This window comes from Chiloscyllium plagiosum, unplaced genomic scaffold (genome assembly GCF_037043375.1).
Source record: "Chiloscyllium plagiosum isolate Xiang-an unplaced genomic scaffold, Cpla_swu_hap1 HiC_scaffold_6, whole genome shotgun sequence".
NCBI classification, from domain to species: Eukaryota; Metazoa; Chordata; class Chondrichthyes; order Orectolobiformes; family Hemiscylliidae; genus Chiloscyllium; species Chiloscyllium plagiosum.
The window spans coordinates 70,198,281-70,223,203 of NW_028270144.1; the positions used below are offsets into that span (position 1 = coordinate 70,198,281).

General features: G+C 38.6%; 1 protein-coding gene across 2 annotated transcripts in view; it reads left to right on the forward strand.

The window, feature by feature from the left end:
- Positions 1-24,923, forward strand: part of eif5b (eukaryotic translation initiation factor 5B) — a 94,809-nt gene that overhangs the window by 39,107 nt on the left and 30,779 nt on the right. For both annotated transcript variants that reach the window (XM_043691680.2, XM_043691682.2), the window contains exons 6-16: positions 232-382; positions 1,532-1,636; positions 3,555-3,644; positions 6,481-6,555; positions 6,818-7,113; positions 9,148-9,255; positions 12,020-12,130; positions 12,240-12,307; positions 14,447-14,588; positions 20,920-21,051; positions 23,627-23,809. In XM_043691680.2, the coding sequence (XP_043547615.1) occupies positions 232-382; positions 1,532-1,636; positions 3,555-3,644; positions 6,481-6,555; positions 6,818-7,113; positions 9,148-9,255; positions 12,020-12,130; positions 12,240-12,307; positions 14,447-14,588; positions 20,920-21,051; positions 23,627-23,809 (1,461 nt within the window). The remainder of the gene's footprint in view (positions 1-231; positions 383-1,531; positions 1,637-3,554; positions 3,645-6,480; positions 6,556-6,817; positions 7,114-9,147; positions 9,256-12,019; positions 12,131-12,239; positions 12,308-14,446; positions 14,589-20,919; positions 21,052-23,626; positions 23,810-24,923) is intronic.

Consider the following 24,923-nt stretch of genomic DNA (forward strand, 5'->3'; position numbering starts at 1 on the left):
TTTTGATTCATTCCATTGCTAAGTATGATGAACATGGGCTAAATTTTGAATGGTTTGTTTGAACATTTATAAAGCTGAAAATAAATAGCTACAAGTAGACATTTTGAGGTAACTTCTAAACTGACTATGAAGTGACCTTGTAGCTTGAGGGTTGTGTGCTTCAGATGTAGTGAATCAAGTGTGACTTACTAGTGATCATCTTTAATAATATGCAATATCTTTACTTTGCAGGAGAAACTAGAACAGGAGCGTAAAGAAAAAAAGAAACAAAAAGAAAAGGAAAGAAAAGAACGCTTGAAGAAGGAAGGCAAATTGTTGACAAAGTCCCAGAGGGATGCGAAAGCAAGAGCTGAGGCTACACTTGAACTTCTTCGTGCTCAGGGTATAAATGAAATTGGAATATTTATATTGTTAAAAAATATTTAATAGTATTAAGATAACTGGTGTATTTACTGTAGCACTGAATGTACTTCATAGCTAATGCAGCTAAAACCACAGGAGGCTTTTGACCACTTAGTATAATAGTATATCTTTCTGTGCCTGTGTGCCACTGAAGTGGTTCAGTGTTTTGAGTGGCACTTTATAGCATGTAAGAAAAAAATGGAGTTCAGGCATTATGATCAATATGTGAAATTGTTGAATTCAGTGTTGAGTCCTAGAGGCTGTAAAGTGCCTAAGTTGCAAATGAGGTGGTGTTCTTCAAGCTTGCATTGTACTTTATTGCAACATTACTGCAAACAATGTTAGCATATTAGCGGGAGCAAGGTGGTTTATTGAAAAGGCAAGTAACTTTCTTTCACCACCGGTAACAACCCCCTTGTCTTTTCATTGGAGAAAAGAAGGTTTAGGGGTGACTTGATAGAGGTGTACAAGATGATTAGGGGTTTAGATAGGGTTGACTATGAGAACCTTTTTCCACGTATGGAGTCAGCTATTACGAGGGGGCAGAGCTTTAAATTAAGGGGAGGTAGGTATAGGACAGATGTTAGGGGCAGATTCTTTACTCAGCGAGTCGTGAGTTCATGGAATGCCCTGCCAGTAGCAGTGGTGGACTCTCCCTCTTTATGGGCATTTAAACGGGCATTGGATAGGCATATGGAGGATAGTGGGCTAGTGTAGGTTAGGTGGGCTTGGATCGGTGCAACATCGAGGGCCAAAGGGCCTGTACTGCGCTGTATTTTTCTATGTTCTATGTCTTTTGCATCGGGCCTCCATGCTACCTGTTCCATTGTCTCTCTGCTTCTATTAAAAGTATTTTTTTTTAAAATCCAACCCCTTTCAATTCTGAAGAAGTCATACTGGGCTTGAAATGTTAACTCTTTTTCCAGAGATGCCGTCAGACCTCCTGAGTTTCTTCATGCTTTCTGATTCTGACAAATCAGTATTGTAATTCATGAATCTTCTTGATTCGTGACAGCAAAATGTTGCTTTGTTTAAAGAATGCTGCAGATTATAGAAAAAACATTTATGGATGTGATTGCCACAAGGGAAAAGATTGTCCTGAATGCATTTCTTGACTTTGGTTTCAAAGGTGTTGATGTGCCATCCAAAGATTCAATGCCAAAGAAGCGACCAGTATATGATACCAGAAAAAAGAAAAAACAGCATGAGAGCAAAGAGGAGGAAAACAAAGAAGGTGAGTGCTTAGTCTTCGGGTAATTTTCCCAATCTACAATATTTAATAATATGGATCAGTCAAGCAATTTGTATAAATCAGACATAGTTAACTATGTGAACATTAATGTTTTGAATTAGGTCCCAATGCAAATCTTCAATAAACTTTATTTAAGTTAGATGTGCTATTGTCTCAAAAGTACACACAACATACAACAGTCATTGTAGTGCAGAGAACATCTCCAATTAGGTAAAAGAGGTGAGTTTATTAATTATACATCCTATGCAACAGTCTCTTAGAATTTGCCACTGGAGTGAATGTATTGAGATTATTTCCTAAATTGGTCAACGTTTTCTTTTTGTATTCATTTACATTATTCAGAGAGGGTGGTAGTTGGGGTAATGGTACTTGTGGGCTCTACCATGTCGCGATGAAATAAATCAGATAGATTATGTAGACTTTTCCCTATGAGTTTTCATGAGTTACTTTCTTTCAAGTTTAATAGTGTAATCTTTGTTTTAAATTTAATGAGGATAGTCCCATTTTGATTAATATTTCACATATCAACTCTTTGTCAGGACAAAAGCAACACAAGTCACAGAATTATAGTTCATCATCAGTGACTAACTTTGCAGCATTAGTGACTTATACATTTTCTGAGTGAAAGGTACCAACATATTCTTGCTTTGTCTGTAGAAGCATGTTACATTCTCATTGAATCATTGTTATCTTGGGCAGTCCATTGGCATTGAGGATGATCTTCCACCTGGTTCAGTGCATTTTTATATGCCTGAGTCTGTTGCCAAAGTCCCCTCCCCAAAAGGCAGGTAATCTTTGGGGCAGAAAGGCAAATCAGGTATTTAGGGAGCAATATACCCTTTATTTCTGCATCCTGAACTTGGCCTCCATTCAGTGCCTTCCTATATGTTATTTCTTCATTTTGGGCAAATTACTGTTGACTGCTGGGGAGTCTTTTGCCATCATATGGTTTAGAGTAGAGCAATTGTTCTGAGAGGCTATTGTTAGGTATATGAACAAGATGATCCACCCAACGAGTTTGGTTTTGGGTAAATACAAACTTAATGATGCGAATGTTGACTTAGGAGAAAGCTCTACCATTAGACTCTATTCAATCAACAAATTTGGAGGATCTTATGGAGACAGTGGTTTAGTATTTCTCCAATACCTCGAGGTGGTTTTTGTAAGCAGTTGTGTCTTTGAAGAGCACAGAAGCACCAGCAGCACTGTTGTCCAAAAACCTATGGTCTTAGTTCCAGGTTTTGAAACTTGACTACTTTATTCATCAGTTATCTGAAGGCTAAGCTGATGCACTGAAGGTAGTGTTGCTTTTGTTATCAATGTGTACCTTCTTTAAGATGAAATGTCCGCTACGTGGGAAGTTATCCATATTTCCAGAGCCTTGGATGATCTTGATTAACTGGCAATGATGTTGTACTTAGGGGTTGGTTAGAAGAGGATCTTAATTTTCTGGCTGTTTAAGGTAACTCCTGTCCTTTTATATCCATTGGTGAAAGAGTCAATAATGACATGGCGAGCAGCCTCTGATTGCGCACAAATATGAACATTGTGTGTGCGTGTGTTGATGACTGAAGTTTGAGGGACCTTGGTTTAGAAGTGGAGATGACCAAAGTTAAATAATTTTCTCCTTGATCCTTAAATAAACCTGTAGAGAGCTTGCTTGGAGTTGAGTTGCAGAATTGCAGTAAGAAAGGTGAAGATGATAATTGGTGCAATGACTCAATTAGATCATAAAATGATGCTCATAATTAACAAAGAAAGCCACATCAAAATAAAATATAGAAATAGAACAAATATTTAACTGCATGCTCCAGTACAGGAAATTGATGATTTGTTTAACATGTTTGTTTCCTGGCTTAGTAAAATGCCAAAGTATTTATGGTATTTTATCACTTTTCAGAAGCTTTGGAGGTTATTTCAACACCAGTACATGAAGAGCTTGAAGTAGAGATGACAGAGGCACCAGATGTAATTTCAGAACCCACACCAGGTTAGTTATTTAATTCATGACTTTTTCAGAAACTCTGCTATCAGTTAGGATTTTGCTGCTGCAGACATTTTGTTTGATTTGGTAATGCAAGTCGATCCCAAAAACAATTTGGTTTTATTAGAATTGACATTTACTGTCCTGTATGCACCTGTATGGTAGTAAGTCTGGTAAAGATTTATAATATACTGTTATTATTTGGGAACTTAATTCTAAAGTAGACATTTGTGGGATTTTGGTTTTCAGTTCTGTGAAGGTGAATATTTAAAGATTCAAACTTTTTTTCGCATTGGGTCAAAGCAGTATTTGCAAGAAAGCTTGTGATTTAAATCAAATGACTTGACAAACTACCAGGTGAGATAATCATAGAAGTGTTTACTAAATTGTACTTTTATCACTGAGAAAGGAGGACTAGAGGCCAGAAGCAAGTTCAGTTCAGATGAAAAGATCTTTACTGCTAGATTTGCTGTTGAGCAGTCTCAAAGTAGTCAAAATCCAAAAGGTATTCTGGCTGTGCGCCTTAGCAAGTGCTGAAGAGAATCCTCTACTTAATGTGCAGAAATTTGGGAGATCATAATGCAGCTGTACAGAACATTGGTTAGGCCACTTTTGGAATACTTCTGGTGTCCTTCCTATCGGGAGGATGTTGTGAAACTTGAAAGGGTTCAGGAAACATTCACAAGGATGTTTCCAGGGTTGGAGGATTTGAGCTACAGGGAGACGTTGAATAGGCGAGGGCTGCTTTCCCTGGAATGTTGGAGGCTGAGAGGTGACCTTATAAGAGGTTTATAAAATAGTGAGGGGCATGGATAGAGTAAATAGACAAAGTCTTTTCCCTAGGGTAGGGGAGTCCAGAACTAGAGGGCATAGGTTTATGGTGAGAGTGGAAAGATATAAAAGAGACCTAAGGGGCAACTTTTTCATGCAGAGGGTGGTACGTGTATGGAATGGGCTGCCAGAGGAAGTGGTGGAGGCTAGTACAATTGCACCATTGAAGAGGCATCTGGATGGGTATATGAATAGGAAGGGTTTGGAAGGATATGGGCCAGGTGCTGGCAGGTGAGACTAGATTGGGTTGGGATATATGGTCAGCATGGATGAGTTGTACATCTCGATGACTCAATGACTCTATGTGCCAAAAGGCCAAGCCTGCGAACTTGTCAGTTTAATAAGCATTTAAAGAGTGGTGAAATGCTTCACCTAACAAACCTGTTTTTATTCTGTTTCAAGAGCTTGACATCCTTGTTAGTGTGATTCCCAAGTCTGGATACAGTATTCCATCTAAGGCCCAGATTCAGTATTACTGGCTTGTTTCCTTAATTATAAGGTCAAGTTTCCCTACTTACTTAACTTGTACTACTGCCTTTAAAGATTTGTGACTATCTATCTCCAACATATCTACCCAGTTTAGTAGTATGTCTCTGCTTTCTTCAAGAATTCTCCTAACCTGCTTGCTATTTTATATTAGGAGAAAGTGAGGACTGCAGATGCTGGAGATCAGAGCTGAAAAATATGTTGCTGGAAAAGCGCAGCAGGTCAGGCAGCATCAAAGGAGCAGGAGAATCGACGTTTCGGGCAGAAGCCCTTCTGAAGAAGGGCTTCTGCCCGAAATGTCGATTCTCCTGCTCCTTTGATGCTGCCTGACCTGCTGCGCTTTTCCAGCAACATATTTTTCTGCTATTTTATATTGTCAAGTTTATTATCGTTCCAAGCTTCAAAATTACGCTCACTCCATTTCCCTGTTGTTTACTTACTCCGTGCCCTATCATTCTATTGCACAAACATTCCTACTCTCTTCCCTCCCAAAACCCAACTCACCTTGGTCTTTATTGCATTAATTAAGAACAAAACGTGAACAGTCTGGATAGCAGCTACGAAGATTTCTTTACACAAAAGGCCCAAGTATTTTTGTCATTAATTGCTGCTGTGGTCTTTGTCTTCTGTATCAGGCTACTTTGTCTTCTGTGTAAAGAACTTTCTGGTAATCACTACCCACACTATTAATTTCAAATGGATGATTCCACGTTACTGACCATAAGCAAGAGAAACAGTGCCTTCTTAGTTGCTCTATCAGCACTTGCACACCATTTCTGTTTTGGAATTTGCTCATCTAACCTGACTTGCCATGTTGAAAATTACTTTAAGGTGACTACCTCTATAGTCTCCAGTTGACAGTCACTTTTGTTTGATTTTAAAGGATGGATCAGCTTTACCATTATCACATATTTCTCTCAACATGCCAATGCAAGAAATTAAACCATCAATTAATTGTGAAATTTTAATTGAGATATCAGCAATCATGGACATATCTCAGTTGATAAAATTTGGACTTGTTGCTGTATGCTGTACAGTTGCCTGCCAATACTATTGAAGATCACTTGTACGATTTCAGTAAGGTGACGGGAGAAAACTGGGATAGAAAACTTCTTTTAATATTTGGCACTTTGTGCACCAATTTGATTAGCCAAAAAAATCTGCATTAATATGTTTGGGAAAGTTACTGTACATAGAAGATGGTTCTGTGTTTAAATTGCATTCTTTGAAATTTAAAAACAAACATTATTAGTATAACACATAGGGCTTTTGTTTTTAAGAGTAGTATTTTCATTGACACAAACAAAGGTTATATGGTCCCTTATAGAACTCTGTATTTTCATAAATGTATATATCTTTCTAAATTCCTAACCTTAATAGTTATTGATTATTGAGAATATACTTTTGTCTTTTACTTCCCCCAAGTGCAAAATTCTTGTTAATTAAAAAAAAACTTTGGATGTTCATTGATCATATTTTTAGTTTAAAGTTGAATGTTTAGTTTGTTTGAAATCTTGTTTTGTAGAACATGAAGAAGAAAAAGGTGAGGTTGATCTTGATGATTGGGAAGCTATGGCAAGCGATCATGAACAAGATAAAGGTAAATAAATGCTGCAATTTCTGCAAACCGAAAGACTTCAGTGTGAAACTAGAGTGCATATGAATCTTGTAAAGTTGTAATTCCACAAAGAAAATCTATTGAATCTATTTCTCTCTCAAAATGTAAAACTTGCCCATTTAAAATGATATTTGCCCAAATTATTTTAGGTATTTTTTCACCAAGGATGCCTACATTGTGATGCGATGTTTTGAGATTAAACCATTTCTGTGGTTAATCACAGTAATTTAACAAATCTTTTCAGAAGTGAAAACTGTTCATATTGAAGTACAAGAGGAGGCTGAAGATGAGGAGGAGGAGGAAGAAGAAGAGAGTGATGATGATGGAGCAACTGAGGAAAGTGAGGATGATGAGGAAAAGCAAGTTTTTGATGAAACTAGGACAGCATCACTAAAAATGGAAAAAGAACCCAAAGTGGTAACAAATGAAAAAGCAAAACTGCCAAAAGAGTTTAGCTCAGATTCTGAAATTGAATCTGATTCAGATGATGGCCGAACAAAAGAAGAACGAATTTATGATGAAGCAAAGCGACGTATTGAGGTATTGTTACAGAATTTTCTGTGTGGCCTTAATTAAGTTAAGGAAATGTCTCGTATTCTTCATTCATTTTGCAAGCCTGTTGATACGATTGTTATTTTAAATTTTCTTTGTCTTCTTCCCTCTTTGTCTCTTAAAGATTAATTTATCCAAATGTTTTCAGAGTGAAAATGTATTTGATAAATTTTTCAGAATTCTTACAGCATGAAATAAGCAGAATGGATGAACAGGAACTAGAAAATGTACTGCATTTAGATTTCCTAAATCCACTTGACTAGGTGCGACATGCAAGGTTACTTCAAGACATAGGTGCATGATATAAGACAGTGGGCTAACTAAGCAACTAAGAGGGTCAGGATAAATGGATTATTTTCAGATTGTTGAGCTATAACTAGTCGAGTGCCACAGGAATCGGTGTTGGGGGGACTGTGTATGTGAATCACTTAAATCACTTAGATGAAGGCGCCAGGTGTACTATTTGTTTTAAAATACATTAGGCAGGGGAGCCAATTTTTAAGAAGATGCAAGAAGTGTGGGAATTAATATAATTTGTGGCAAAAATGTGAGCTTATTTATTATGATGGAAGGAATAGAAAAGCTGAATGTTTTTAAATGAATAGAGACTGCAGCAACAAAAATACAGAGCGATCTGGTTTTCTGTACCTGAATCTCCTCAAAAAATAGAATGTAATTACAGCAAATGATTAGGAAGGTAAATGTTGGGCATTTATTGCAAGAAAACTGGAGGATAAAGCTAGGGACGTCTCCCAGTGACTATGCAAAGCATTGGTGCAACCACAACTACAGTATACAGTTTTTGACCTTCTGAAAGGAGGCACTATGTTATCTCTGGAAGACATCAGACAAAATTCACTTGGCTGGCTAGTAGAATGAAGGGATTGTCTTTTGACGTTGGTAGTCATTGTAGATTAAAAGAATGAGAGCTTATCTGATTGTGGTGCACAAGGTTCTGGGGGGATTGGCAGGATAAAGGCTGGGAGGAGATGTCTCCTGATATGGTAATCTGGAACCAAGGGGCGCATGTCAAAATAAGGTCTCACCATTTAAGATGGAGACGGAGTGGGTGTTTTTACTGTTTGGAATTCATTACTTGTTGAATTGTTCAATATGGTTAAAGCTGAGTTACATTTTTGATCTACAATAGATCAAGGATTGAGGGGGATAGCAGGGAAGTGAACTTAATATCATGATGCAATGAAGTGTTGGAGCAGGCCTTGGGGACCAAGTTGCCTAGTCCAGCTCCTCTATCTTATGTTCTAAGGATAATTTGTAAGCTCCAATTAATCATCTTTCACTTATGATGCTTAGCAAATAGTTGTTTGAATTTTCAGCTTTTTGATATTGTCACACTGGGACCTTGCACCCTGTTTACATTTGCATTTCGCATTGAAATGAACAAATGATGATGTAGGAAAATTAATCAGCGATATTAAAAGAACTTTTAGCTTCTCTACACTTATCCTGGCAAAGATGAACTAACTCAGCACGTGCCAGGAAGTAAACTGGAAGCCTCCGGACTCCACTCCGTACTTTTACCGACTAAGTCAATCTCTTTCTTGTTTGCTATTTAGCAGCAGTTAAATAACAAGTCTGTAACATATTGACCTGGACAGTTTTGAAGATAATCTAATATAAGCATCTTTCCTGTATGATGTTTACTGTTGTGGAGAAAGCCAGACCCAGAGCATAAACTTGAAATTAGTGTTTGGTCATTTTGGTTTGATATCAGTTTATAACAAAACGGAAATCTGGAACATATCTAACTTCCAAACCAATCACCACCCAATTGAGAAGCAGTGGATTTTGGATGAAGTAAAATTTTCAGGAATGAGATTGATCATACATTTGATTTGTAAGGGTATCAAGCTATGAAACAAAGCTGGTAAATGTCAGAGGTAAGTGAACCTGTCGCTATTTCTCTTTGTTCATTATAGTCTGCATTTGAGTTATGCATCATAGACTTGCTGACTATGTTGATTGCTTTTCATTTTGGATATGTCTTCTATGCTTTCTCAGAAACGTAGAGCAGACAACATTATGAATATAAACACTGAAAAGCTCCGAGCACCAGTTATTTGTGTTCTTGGGCATGTTGACACAGGGAAGACCAAAATTTTGGATAAGGTATGTAAAATGGATCCTACAAATATTTTCACAATTAGCATAAAAGAATAAGTGAAGCACAGGTTTGAGTCAAATGCCTGCAAGTTGACTGCCCGTTATTACTGCACACAAAATTAAGGCTAAGTGTTGCCCTCGATTAAAGTTCGTTTAGGTGTTTTGAGTATAATTGGACCAGATTCACGGTTATAGTTCAGTTAAAGTCATATATTCTGTAATATTCTAATTATAATATCGTTATTGTTGATTATTAAATGGATGTTTTATTGTAGCACTTGGAGAAGAAGAGTTACTTAAATAGATTGCAGTGTGCATTTACGACATGGGAAATTTATATTGACAGATGTTATTTTAAATATGGGCAAAATAATTTATAAACAACAGCTTGACGGAGGAATAATGTTCAACGGTAAAGTTATTTTGCTTTATGCATGTTCATATTCCTGTGGCCTAGTTCACATTCAGTGAGTTGTAATGTCTTTAGTTGTACTCACCACAAGCAGTGCATTATTGAGTTACTTTTAAATGAAGGAGAATAAGATGTCAGGTATCATTAAGATTCATGCATGAATGAATGAGGTGACCAGGGTAAGTAGCCAAAATTATGGACTGAGCTCTACCATAGAGTTTAAACCCGATAACTTGCCAAAGTTGGATCCCAAACTCCACTTGATTTATTATCACATGTACCTAAGTACTTTGAAAGCTTTACGTGCGAGCAGTATAGCAGATCATAGTAAGCAAGAACATACAGATCATAAGGTGCTTGAACAGAGTGAGTCATGCAGGTTACACTGCACAGGAGGTACGTGAAACAAGATCAACCTTATTTGAAGTCCATTCATCAGCATAATAATGGCAGGGAAGAAGCTGTTCTTGAACATGTGTGTGTGTGTCTGTGTGTGTGTGTCTGTGTGTGTGTGTCTGTGTGTGTGTGTCTGTCTGTATGTGTGTGTGTCTGTGTGTGTGTGTGTAAAAAAAAAAGCTTCTGCATCTTCTGCTTGATGGAAGAGTTGTGGGAAGGACAGTTGGTCTTCTGATAGTACTGTACTGGCTCTGTAAAGTGGCCATTGATACAATCTTCAATTATTGCAAAATATGAAGCATGCAAACACTGATCAACTTCTAGCACCAGTCATTTTCGTTTCAGTCATGCTGACACACAACCCCCTTGGGGTTCACCACTGGAAAAACTCCCAGTGGAAATGTTGTACTTTGGCTTCTGTCTATTTAAGCAGACCTCTTTCCATTACCATCTTCGTTCCTGCCACCTTTGAGCTATTGAAGTCATGCCCTTTGTTTCAGAATTCCATTGAATATGGATGTTTAGTGAAGGATTGGAGAGTGGTCAATGTGTCACATCTTTATGAGATAGGCAATGGGTTAAACATTCTTGGATGTGAACGGGTTGTCTTAAGGGGAAATGCTAAACAGATTTAATAAATACTCACTGGAGTTTAGAAGCATAAGATGAGCAGACTAAAACACATGAGACTCTGAGGGGACTTTGAGGCAAATGCTGGGGCAATTTGTTCTCTCCACTTCTCCTCTCCCAACAATCTTCATAACTGAAATTTATAAACCCAGAAACATTCTTTTAAGTTTCATTTGGACTTTCTCCAATGCATTCACATCCTTGCTGAAGTATAGTGCACAGAACAATACTGCAGCTGATGTCTACCTTGTGTTTATACAAGTTCGGCATAGCCATGCTCTTTTACTCTGTGCCCCTAAATTAAAAAGAAACCCTAGGATCATGTACATTTTATTGATCTTGCTTTCCCTGTATTCTGCCATCTCTTAATGATCTATGCAAATACACTCAGGACGTTCTACTCCTGCACTTGTAAGACTAGTACCTTTTTATTTGTACTGTCTCCATATTCTTTCTACTGTAATGGATCTCTTCACTCTTCTCAAAATGGACCCTGCACTTTGACCCCATCCTGTATTTGTTTTAGCTCTCCCTTCTTTGACACATAATAATAATTAGTGTTATTATTTTTGATGTACCTAATTATTGGCTATATTTACTTGCAAAATTGTTGTAATTTTTACCAACAGTTAAGTCATCACTGTTGAGGCTGTCTGTCTTATAATTATGAGGCAGATGGAGGAAGAAAGGTTGCTTGGGGATGTGCTGTAGTGTATCCACATTGTGTTCTCTTGTAGACAAACCTGTTGGGGTATAAATTGTTCTCTACAAATGTGGCTGTGTTCAGGATAAGGGCAAATGAAGCCTGCACAGTCTTAGCTGCATTTCCTGTAATTTTCACTGTTTGCAGGGCCTACCTCTTTGGTCCACCATTCAAAGCTCGGTAGTGAAACTGCTGAGGAAAATCTTGAGGATTTTTGCAAGTGTTCAGTGCAGCCCCACACAAGTTCCATTGTTAAAAGAAGATATTTCAAGTTTCTAAAAAAAAAAGCACTTCACTGCTCCTTTCTTTCCTTCTGCACCAGGCACTTGACACATGCTCAAACCAATCTCTACCTGTGCCACTCTCTTCTTATAGACACTAGCAATTCCAGTTACAGAGAAATGAACAATCTCTACACATCATTTAGAAAACAATATCAGTCACTTGATTGGTTCATCAATGTATGTTGGTGGATTGTTGACCTGCTGATCAGAATATTTCCATGATGTGTATTAATACAGGGTGCATGATGTCTAGACAGAAATTGCAAATACTCATAAATCTTTTAATGAGGTACATAGTTGCTTATAGACTTTATAGTACGGTATCTTGATTTTCTTTGTAAACAGCTCCGCCATACTCACGTGCAGGACAGTGAAGCAGGTGGTATAACTCAGCAGATCGGTGCAACCAATGTTCCTCTAGAAACCATCAAAGAGCAAACTAAAATGGTGAAAAATGTAAGTTTATCAAATGTAGTAAGATTGCAGTTTCAACTCCAATTTATTTCTAAATGAATATTTGTGAAGCAGTGTTCAAATTAATAACTCATTGATAACTCTCTTTTAGTTTGAGAAAGATGAAATTAAAATACCGGGTATGCTGATCATTGATACACCAGGTCACGAGTCCTTCAGGTAAACCCTTTAGTTTTATTCTAGGTGTTTGATCTTGAGGAGTGATTTTTTTTTCCCCAATTACAATGGAACTAATACAAAAGTTGATCCATAATAAGTAGGGGAACATGCAATTTAAGACTGTAGCAATTTTCTGAATGTATTTATGCTTTGAGCTATGAGGCGAAGAAATACCCATTGAAGTAGATAATGTGAATTGAGCAATGATGTCAAAAGACATCTGACATCGCAACAATGTTTCATGCTGACTAGTATTTGTTTTCATTTGTAATTTCATTTGTAGATGAAACCAAATTTGTTCAGTCGAACAACTCAAGAATAGTTAATTAACTAAGTTTAACATGTAGACACAGATTTTCATACTCAAGGCAGGTCATGCAAGTTGGGAATTTCCCAACTCATGAAATCACCTCAGGAGAGAAACTCACCTGAATGGAATGATCTTCACCCAGGGAGAGGGGAGGTGAATGCAGGATACAACCGGACTCTTGCCTGGATGCAGATCAGACCACAGAAGCTGCTAAGTGCCAGTGCTGTTTAAAAGACCTGCCTTATTTATCAGGACCTTTTTTATTCCAGTTGTTTTATTTAAAGGTAAGGCGTTTCAAACCTCATAACCTATCATATCCCTATCCCCTGCCCAACCATCGCAACCTGATCACTGTGCCTCCTCTCTACTAAGCTAAATTCAATCCATGTTCTCCTAGCAATCTGTATCAGCTCCATGCCAATCCTTTGGATCCGTTTAGCCAACTTGCCAATTTACTGCCAACCCAACTACCATCCTTGGCCTTTTTCAACATTCAAATCATCTCATGTCTACCATGGGCAGGCCTATGAAAATTAAATTAAAAAGTGTCCAAGTATCTCTTCCAACCTTTACTATATATTTTTCAAAAAACAAATTCCTGTTCATGAAAACCAATTCAGAAGTTTCAAATGCTGTTAAGTGTTTAGTCCTTTACATAATCAAGCAAACTTCTAATTATAACCCATCAGCAAAGAGAGTTAATTCTTTAATAACCTCCTGAATTGTCATCAGTGGAATTAGGACCTTATGCTGAAGTTCTTGGAAAGCAACCAAACATTTATAATGTAATTATAAGCCTTGAAGAAATATCAGCAAACTTGTCATTGTGATTCCAAGGACATTTTTTCAGCACTCCTTGATGCAGGCAACTTTTGTTTATATTTTAGAGGGCTGAGGATTTAAATAATAACACAGCATGGCCATTCTACAGAATGTATCTTCCTAGCAAGAGCATTTATATGGTTTAAAAAAAAGCTCTCTAGTTTGTTACAGTAAAAATGGTGTCTCTTTGAACTCTACCAGTCCAGTTGAGTTTAGGTTTCTTTCCTGTATGAGGTGGCCAACCCACGCCCGTACTGATGAAACTGTGGACAGTATTTCCTCATCCCAGACAGTATATTTACAGGTCCACAGATTATTGCTGGTCTTACTTTTTGTTCTTTCTCTAAACAATTTACTGAGCATTTTTGTCAACTATTGATTGACATGTTGTGTCATGTTTGCAAGCTAAATTTAAGTATTTTCTGGTTGTCTTTATTTTTCTGCCCTGAAAATAGCAACTTTAGTCAGACTTGTTTGAAATCCAAGGTGTGGTCTAAAATTCACTAAAAATGTTGTGATATCTGGACAGGTAACTATGATACAGGGTCTGTAGTTATGCTCCATAAAATCTCCTCTCTATTCTTTGCTAATACATTTAATTTGTTACACAGCTGATCAAATAATTGATTAGCAATAATGTAGCTTGCTTTTGCTGAATATTCACCTACATCATTCCTTAGGTCTTTCATCATGGCAAGTAGTTATGAAGAGTTCAATACCTGTGGATGTGCCATGCAATTGCCGCATATGTAATAACTGATTTATTTTGGTGTACTTGAACATTTTTTGATAAAATAAGATTCAAGTGCACTCAGCATGAGAGCTTATTTTTAGTTGTTCCTCTCTTCCAGTTTCAAGGCTAGTAGACACTGATGATCAAACTTTTACATTCTTGAAACAAACATTTTTGTATGACTCCATATCTTCTTTGTGATGCAGATTTTAAACTCTTAAATTAGAGATAACTATATTGAAAATACTTTCTTTTTTTGTTGTTCCTCTTGCAGTAACTTGAGAAATAGAGGAAGTTCTCTCTGTGATATTGCCATCCTTGTGGTTGATATTATGCATGGATTGGAGCCACAGACAATAGAATCCATTAACCTTCTAAAAACAAAAAAATGTCCTTTCATTGTTGCACTTAATAAGGTGAGTAAAGGTTTTAACTTAAGCAATGCAAATCTAGACCATTGCTTTAAGAATGAATTGTAAAGAAAAATGCAATTGAAATCATTTCAGTTTGCAACTTAAACTCTGTGGCATATCTGATAGGTGGAAAGGTGATATTAGCAGAGGAGAAAATTTCCTGAAATTCTCATGCTTTTCAAAAGATCCCTCATGGTTTTGCCCCTGTCTAGCTCCATAATGACTAACTGTACCACCCTTTGATTTTTTTTCTGTGCTCTTTCAATTTTGATCACGTGTACATCCTGAGTTTTCAATGTATCACTTTTGATTGCTGTTCCTTCAGCACTCTTATGGCCATAGTCTGGAAATTATTATATTCCTGCCTTTGTACCTCCTCCTTTTAAGACATAGCTTAAATCCTATACTTAGGTGAATATTTTTAGTCACTTAGTATCTCCATTTGTGCTTCGTGTCAAAATTTGTTCGCTAACATTTCAAGATGAGCACTGGGGCTTTTTAACCTTGTAGTTTAGACATCTTAACAAGTTGTTGTTACTGTTTTTCCAACAATTTTAATTTTAATTTGGCTAAGCAATCCTATAACCAATCTATGGTCTACAATTCTGCCACATCCAATGATTAATGGTGGTGGACAATTAAAAACCTAGCAGCTCCAGGGGGCAGCTCCACAAATAACCTCATCCTGACCAATGATGCATCAGTGCAAAGGTCAAAGCTGAACCTAATTAATTGACATCTCTAAGGTCTCTGAGGAAGCTTGGAGGAGTCTCTACTCAACACACCTGATCAGTCTTCGATGAACCAAGGTTGACCCCTGGCTTGGTTATAAGTTGTATGGTGAAGGATCTGCCAGGCCACGAGGTTCCAGATGAAAGTATATTTTGGTAGTTCTGAGTTGTCAGATTAATTCTAAATTCCTCTTATTTAGCATGGTGTTAATGCCATCAAATATGTAATAAATGGTTTCCTGAGTATGAAAGCAGGATTTTGTATTCATGTGGACTATATGGTCATCACTCTTTGCAGATCTTTCATGGATCAATGCTTTTGTGCCACATGGATTGGTGATAATAAGATCATTTGTGGTTTCCCTTTATAATGGTGTTCTCACCCACTGCTGAAGGGCCAGTTTGGCAGCTTTGTTCTGGAGTAAATGTTAAGAACTACCAGTTTCATTTCTTTCTGATTGAAGTTCATTGCAGAGCAGTGTGAAATTATACACTTTGGTATGAAGGACATGAAGAACCAGGGTAAAATAAAGGATATTATTCTACCCGATTTTCAAAAGCATATAAGTATATATTAGGCATTTGAGGGAGCTGCCAATATAATTTAAAATATTCTAGACTTTATTAATGGGAGAAAAAAAGAGTACAAAAGCAGTAAAGTTATGAACAACTAAAATAGAACTCTAATTATACCTCAGCTGGATGATTGTGTACTGTTCTAAGCATCACACGATAGGAAGGGTGAAGCATTGGAGAGAGTGTAGTGTAGGTTTATTAGAGTGGTTCCAGGGATGAGATATTTCAGTTATGATATAAAATTGAAGAAGTTGGATTGACTTGACCAGAACTTATGACAGCCCTGACAACCCTGCAAAGTTCTCCTTACTAACATGTTGAGGCCAGTGCCAAAATTTAAACACCTCACTCACAGACTAGTCAAGCACAGCCTGATATAGTCATACTCATGGAATCATAACTTGTTAGAGACCATGTCCTATATAATCACTGTCATTAGATATATCCTGTCCCACAGATAGGACAGCCTCACTAGAGATGGTGGCACAGTGGGGGTCCTCAACATTGACTCTGGGCACCATGATGTGTCAGAGCATCAGGTTAAGTCATAGTCATAGAGTTATAGAGACATAAGCATGGAAACAGACCCTTCGGTCCAACCTTTCCATGCCGAACAGATATCCCAACCCAATCTAGTCCCATCTGCCAGCACCCGGCCCATATCCCTCCAAACACTTCCTATTCATATACCCATCCAAATGCCTCTTAAATGTTGCAATTGTACCAGCCTCCACCACATCCTCTGGCAGCTCATTCCATACACGTACCACCCTCTGCGTGAAAAAGTTGCCCCTTAGGTCTCTTTTAGATCTTTCCCCTCTCACCCTAAACCTATGCCCTCTAGTTCTGGACTCCCCGATCGCAGGGAAAAGACTTTGTCTACTTATCCTATCCATGCCCCTCATAATTTTGTAAACCTCTATAAGGTCACCCCTCGGGCTCCGACGCTCCAGGGAAAACAGCCCCAGCCTGTTCAGACCAGAATTGCACGCAGTATTCCAACAGTGGCCTAACCAATGTCCTGTATAGCTGCAACATGACCTCCCAACTCCTGCACTCAATACTCTGACCAATAAAGGAAAGCATACCAAACGCCTTCTTCACTATCCTATCTACCTGCGACTCCACTTTCAAGGAGCTATGAACCTGCACTCCAAGGTCTCTTTGTTCAGCAACACTCCCTAGGACCTTACCATCAAGTGTATGAGTCCTGTTAAGATTTGCTTTCCCAAAATGTGACACCTCGCATTTACCTGAATTAAACTCCATCTGCCACTTCTCAGTCCATTGGCCCATCTGGTCCACATCCTGTTGTAATCTAAGGTAACCCCCTTCGCTGTCCTCTACATCTCCAATTTTGGTGTCATCTGTAAACTTACTAACTGAACCTCTTATGCTCGCATCCAAATCATTTATGTAAATGACAAAAGTGAGGGCAAGAAAATCACCCTTGGTTGATGCATCAAGTACTCCTCCATGGTGAACATGCTTGGATATGGCACTGAGGACGGCAAGGTCACAAAATAAAGTCTGGATGGCTGATGGCAACGTTCAACAGCAGCATCACTGATTGAGCTGGTCGGGTGCTAATAGGCATGGCTGCTAGACTGCGTCTGTGACAAAAAGGAAAAACATGCATGACCACCTTCTTATCAAACTACCCACTGCGCATGTATCTGTTCATGACAGTATTAATCATGACAGACATAAGAGTGACCATGGCACAATTCTTATGGAGACGAAGTCCCAACTTCATATTGAGAATACCCTCCATCTTGTTGTATGGTACTATCACTGTGTTAAATGGAACAGACTTCAAATAGACTTAGGATCTCAAGATTGGACATTCATAAGGCACTGTGGGTCATCAACAATCATACTCCCAACACAACGTGCGTCCTTTTGGCTGGGTTTATTCCCCACTTAATCATTGCCATAAAGCCAGAGGATCAACTCTTAACGGAGCATGCGGAAGGGCATGTAAGGAGCAGCACCGAGCATAGCTGTAAAGGGGGTGCCGACTTGGTGACGCTACCAGAAAGGATGACTTGTGTGCCCAAACTGCATAAGCAGCAAACGATAGACAGAGCTAAGCAATCACACATCACCATCAGAGTCAAACAGTCATAGAGATGTACAGCATGGAAATAGACCCTTTGGTCCAATTCATCCATGCTGATCAGATATCCTAAATTAATCCAGCCCCATTTGCCAGCATTAGGCCCATGTCCCTTTAAACCCTTCCTAATCACATACCCTTCCAGATGCCTTTGAAATGTTCCCTTCACCATTTCGTCTGGCAGCTCATTCCATACAAAAAAAGAGTATAAAGGTTGCCCCTTGGTCTCTTTTAAATGATGTGCAGATTAGGTGAATGGGCAATTTAGCACAGCCAAATGTTCAGGGATGTGTAAGTTAGGTGTTTTAGGGGTAAACATAGGGTAGGGGGAAGGGTCTGTTTCCACACTGTAGGGAGTTCTAAATCTTTCCCCTCTCACCTTAAACCTCTGCCCTCTAGTTTTGGACTCCCCTACCATGGTGCAAATGACCTTGACTATTCACCCTATCCATGTCCCTCAATATTTTGTAAGTTTATATAACATCACCCCTCAGCCTCCGATGCTCCAGGGAAAACAGCCCCAGCCTATTCAGCCCCTGCCTATAGCTCAAACCCTCCAATCCTGGCAATATCTTTTCTGCGCCCTTTCAAGTTTCACAACATCTTTCCTGTTAGCAGGGAGTCCAGAATTGTTCACAGTATACCAAAAATGGTAAAAACAATGACTGCAGATGCGGGAAACCAGATTCTGGATTAATGGTGCTGGAAAAGCACAGCGGTTCAGGCAGCATCTGAGGAGCCGTAAAATCGACGTTTCGGGCAAAAGCCCTTCATCAGGAATACAGGCAGAGTGCCTGAAGGGTGGAGAGATAAATGAGAGGAGGGTGGGGCTGGGGAGAAAGTAGCATAGAGTACAATAGGTGAATTGGGGAAGGGATGAAGGTGATAGATCAGGGAGGAGGGTGGAGTGGATAGGTGGAAAAGAAGATTGGCAGGTAGGACAAGTCATGGGGACAGTGCTGAGCTGGAAGTTTGGAACTGGGGTGAGGTGGGGGAAGGGGAAATGAGGAAATGTCTAACCAATGTCCTGTACAGCTGCATAATAACTCCCACCTCCTACACTGAATGTACTGACCAATAAAGACAACCATACCAAATGTTGCCTTCACTGCCCTGGTTTCCCTTTCCAAAATGCAGCACCTCACATTTATCTAAATTAAACTTATCTACCACTCCTTGACCTATCGGCCAATCTGATCAAGGTTCCATTGTACTCTGATGTAATTTTCTTCGCTGTCCACTACACCACCAATTTTGATGTCGTCTGTAAACTTACTAACCTGCTATATTCACATTCAAATCATTTATGTGAAAGATGAACAGCAGTGGACTCGGCACCAATCCTTGTGACACATCGCTGATCACAGGCCTTCAGTCCAAAAAGCAACCCTCCCCCACCACCCTCGGTCTCCTACCTTCGAGCTAATTTTGTATCGAAATTGCTAGTTCTCCCAGTATTCCACGCGATTTAACCTCGTTAACGAGGTTATCATGTGGAACCTTGTGGAACCTTGTGAATGCCTTACTGAAGTCTCTGTAGACAACATCCATCGCTCTGCCTTCCATCAATCCTCTTCATCAGCAGATCAGATCTAAACTCTGCAGTCCAGCCGCATCCAGTCATGAATGGTGGTGAGCAATTGAAAAACTCACTGGAGGAGGTCACTCACAAATGTCCCCATCTTCAATGATGGAAGAGTCCAGCATATTCGTGCAAAAGATAAGACTGAAGCATCTGCAACAGTCTTCAGCCAGAAGTGCCAAATGGATGAAGTATATGCACAGCAAATGCAAAGAAACACCACCACCTGCAAGTTTCCCTCCAAGCCACCCACCTGGCTTAGAAATATAGCCTTGTTTCTTCACTACCTCCGGGTCAAAATTCTGGAATTCCTTCCGAAGGGCATTGTCGGTTTATCTGCACCACATGGACTGCAGCTGAAGAAGGAAGTTTGCCAGCATCTTTCCCAAGCTGACTAAGGGTAATGTGATGATATTGTGGCTTTAAGAGGTTATATTGTTCTTTTTTATTTTGGAGAGGTTTAAAGGCAGAGGTGGCAAGCAGCATACAGACCCACGAGAGGAAACAACTAGTGAAGCCTTGGGTTTTTTTCAAAATGTTGGAACAATAGAAGCAGCCTGAATGGGTGTGGGCACAGAACCAGAATTTTTAGTTTTAACTTTCAGCAGAATTGTTGGGATCTAGGTTTTACCCTTCTTGCTTATAGCTAAAAGCTCTTCCAGCTGCTGCTGGAGTTGCATGTGAGTATCTGTTTTCTGAATTTACCTTTTGCTAAGGGTGTGTTTGTGGGAGGTTATATATTGGAACAGTTAATTAGTAAGAGTTACAGTATATTATTCTGTTAAGTTTCCAATAGAGTTAAATTATTCCGATTTGTTTCTCTTTTGTTGTATTTTAACTATAGTGGATGAATAAAGTGTCTTTTGCTTTAATTCCAGTAGTTTGCCAATTGAATTGCATCTGGAGTGCAACATCTTACATTTACCTTTAAAATAAGAAATTAGACTGTCTTCTGAATATTTTTAGGAGGTTTGGAATAGCCCATAACAGCGAATGCTGGCCAGCCAGCAATGCCCACGTTCCATGAGTGAATAACAATAATCATCTTCAGCTATGCAGCAGAACAATGGATACATTGATTGCTTTTCCCCTTTGTGACTTTTCTGTCTTTCTGGTGCCCTTCTTATTTGGATTGTTCTGAGGAAGGGTCACCAGACCTGAAACGTTAACTCTGATTTCTCTTCACAGATCCTGCCCATACTGCTGCGTTTTTCTAACAACTTCTGTTTTTGTTTCAAATATAAAACTTCTGGCAGATTGTAAACATTTTGCTGCTGAGTGGTGACTTAATAAATACTTCAGCTCTGTATTTTTTTGTTGCAATAGGTTGACAGGTTGTATGATTGGAAGAAAAGTCCTGATACCGATGTAGTTGCCACGTTAAAGAAGCAAAAGAAGAACACAAAAGATGAATTTGATGAGAGAGCCAAATCAACTATTGTGGAATTTGCACAACAGGTTTTGTGACCTTTTCTGTAGTGTATTACGTTTTTAAAAACCAATTGGCAGGGGTTGGTGTATGGAATAGGTGGAAAATTTCAGCTTAAGTTCAGAATATGCTTTCACCTAAATTGTTATGCCTTTTATTTACTGTGATACAGCAGAGAAAACAGCTAGTCAGTCAGTCATGAATGTATCAGCTCTACGGGGACACTGTCCTACTAATGCCACACTGTTGTTCGTATGGTCTTTCCACTTTGTTCTTGCAAATGTTTATATAATAATCTTTCTCGTGTTACTGTTGAATCTGTTGTTTTCAATTCTTAGACAGTACGTTTCGATTATGTCAGCTCAATACTTAAAAAACAGTTTCTCTTTGCTACCTCTGAATCTTCTGCCAGTCACCATAAATCTGCGTCCTGTGGTTACTGGCCCTTATGCCGATTGAAAACAATTTATTTTTTACTTTATCAAAAGCATTCATGCTTTTAAACAATTTTGTCTTAGATTCTAACCTCTGCTGTAGGAATAAGACCATAAATAGAAGCAGAAGTTGGCTGTTTGGCCCCTTGAACCTGCCCTGTCACTCAATAGGATTGGCTGATATCATATTCATTATGCCCACTTTCCTCCATAATTGTTGATTCTTCTACTGATCAAGAATCTATCTATCTCTGCCTTAGCCTTAACTGTAGGACTCTGCACCACAGTTCTCTGTGGCAGAGAGTTCCAAAACATTCCTCTGAGGGAAGGAGTTCCTCATCATTTGTGTTGCATTGGTTCTTTTCATCCAGAAACTGTGCCCTCTGGTCCTAGTCTCTCCCAAGAGAGGAAACACGCTCTTAGCGTTTACCCTGTCAAGCTTCTTAAGAATCCTACGTGTTTCAATGTGATCACCTCTCATTCATCCAAATTCAAGTGGGTATTTTCCTGCTTTTTTGCTTCCCTCCTATTTTTGAACAGGAGTATCACATTGACAGTTTTCCAGTTCTCTGATATTTCTCCAGAATCTGTGGAGTTTTGGAGAATTACAACCAACGCATCTGCTATCTCTATAGCCAGTTCTTTTATGATCCTAGAATGCAAGCCATCAATATCACAGACTTATCTGCCTTTAGCCCTGTTAGTTTATCCAGAACTACTTCTCTAGCGATGGTAATGGTACTTAATTCCTCCCCCATATTCCATTGTATTAATGAGATGATCAAAGTATCTTCCACCGTAAAGAGTGATGCAAAATATCTGTTTAACTCCTCTACAATTTCCTTGTTCCCCATAAATTATCTTCTCAAATTCATTTTCTAGGAACCTGTGTTTACTTTGATCTCTCTCTTTTTATATATTTAAAGAAGCTCTTATTGTTATAGTCCTTGCAAATTTGTCCTCCTCGTTTATGTTCCCTGTCTTTATTATATTTTTAATCCTCCTTTGCTGGATTGTAAAATTTTCCCAGTCTTCAGGGCTATCACTGAATTTTGTCCCCTTTTAATATGCTTTTTCTTTCTACTTGACACTCTGCTGAACATCCTTGCTTGGCCATGGTTAGTTTATTCCTTTCTCACAATTTTTCCTTCCTACCAGGATATATTTTTGCTGCTACTGATTGTATAACCCCGGCTTCTCCGCTATCTCCACATAACTGATGCCTCTCATCCCATGTTAGCAAATTTCTTCATCATCTTTAGGGCCTTGATATCCTTTTGAATGTTTAAATGCCAGAACTGTATACTGTTCCAACTATGGTCCAAGCAGATTTTATAAAAAATTGAGTATAATTTCCTTTTTACCTCACATGACGCCTCTACCAATACAGCCAAAATTTCGATGTCTATATTTTTTAAGCAGCCTTTTCAGTTTGTTCTGCCAGCTTCCGAAATGTGTGTTATTTATGCCTCAGGTTTCTCTTCCATTCCCTCCCACCCCTTTCAAAATCATGACAAGAAGGATGAAGACAGACCATTCATGCTTAAAATATGTATGATTTTGCAAAACTCTGCATTAAATTTGCCATATAAATAAATGTATGCAGACATATAAAATAGAGCAATGTTTCTTTGGAACACTACTGCATAATTACCTCTAGTCTGAAAGAAACAGCTGTTCACCATTACTAATACAAAGTACTGCTGAAACCAAGCTGGTTTGGTAGCATCTTTGGAGCAAAGCACCAAGTAAATGCTTTGCATCTGATATGACCCCTCTTTTGAACTTAAGCTCTGAAGCGGTCATCCGTTAACTCTGCTTCTCTGTCCACAGATGTTGTTAGACCTACTGAGTTTCTCCTGCATTCTGTGTTTACTAAATACCATTTCTGTTTCTAACCTGGTACATCTTTCTTTCTTTCTTTCTTGTGCTGTTTTCTTTTTAATCCCTTGATTTTTTTTCTTTTAAAATGGACTGTGCAGGGAAAGGATGTCTAATGAGCAATGCCATGAGTCTTCCACAAATATTGGAAGTGATTGGTTTTCATCTGTGTGCCAACTTTGCTTACTATTGTTGATAGGGTGAAGAAATTCTAACTTGATGTCTAAGCTATTTTGCAGTTCGCACATTTATCAGTACATTGCTAATGAGTTAAATGATTCATTTTTAGGGCCTGAATGCTGCTCTATTCTTTGAGAACAAAGATCCACGTACATTTGTGTCATTGGTTCCTACATCAGCTCACACTGGTGATGGCATGGGAAATCTTATTGCAATGCTGGTAGAACTAACCCAGACTATGCTTGCTAAGAGACTAGCATATTCTATGGAACTGAGAGCTCAAGTTATGGAGGTAAGTACTCCTGATCAGTTGTAATTTTAAATAATTTCCAGTTCAACTTAGAAAACATTCTGCAGCAGTGTACAGTATTTCTAACTTTTGTTATAAATGGTACAGATTTTCAAAAAATTTAATGAACAAATAAGTGACATTCCTTCACTTGCCAAACTGAAATAGTCAAGCTCACCAGCTATCAAGTATCTTGCTTGATGTAATGACCATTCATCTACAAACTTAGAAGCTAGCGTTCGAAGACTGACTGTGTAAGTAGAATGGCAACCTACCCAATTCCTGTCACTGGGTCAAAATCCTTGAATTTCCTCCCTAATGGCATTGTGAGTCAACACAGAGCAGGTGGACTGCAGTGGTTCAAGAAGGTAGCTCACTACCACCTTCGGAAGGGTACTAAATGCTGACCAGCCAGCGACAGTAACATCCAACAAATGAATACATTGCAGTCACTGTCAATAGACATGTCTCACTGAAGAGGTTATTGGGTAGCTACCAAGAATAAAAACCTTGTTGCCATATTTTCACCGAGACTCCCTTTTTCCTAGCCTTGAGATTGAGAGGCGAAATTTAGTGTTCTGATTGCTGTCTTAATTGAGTCGTCATAGATCAGGTATTGAACCAGTAGTTTTTCTGGTGTAATAGCACACAATAAGTTTTCAGGGAAGTTCGGGATAATCCTTTTCCATACTATTTATTTTGTTTCATTTTAGAATCTTTTACATGCTTGCTTTCTTTGTTGGTTGGTCAATTTAAATGCACAGTAAAGAGCAGTAATGATTATCAGCAGCTGTCAGTGTTGGGTCAGTGATAGCATTCTCATCTGAGTCTAAAGGTTGTGGATTTAAGCATCACTCCAGAGCTTTCAGGAAACAATCTGAGTTGGAACTTCAGTATAGTCGTGAAGGAATGCTCCATTATTGGAAGTGGCTTCATTCCAGTTGTTCTATTAATTGAGACCCGGTTTTCTTGTTATTTGAGGAACCAGAAGTTATGATTTTCTCCGCAACATTTATCACTCCTCCTGCATTATTGAAACATGTTAGCTGGTTATTTATATGAATGGTGTTCATGAGATCTGTGCAAATTGTCTGAGGTGCCTTTCTATATTACAACA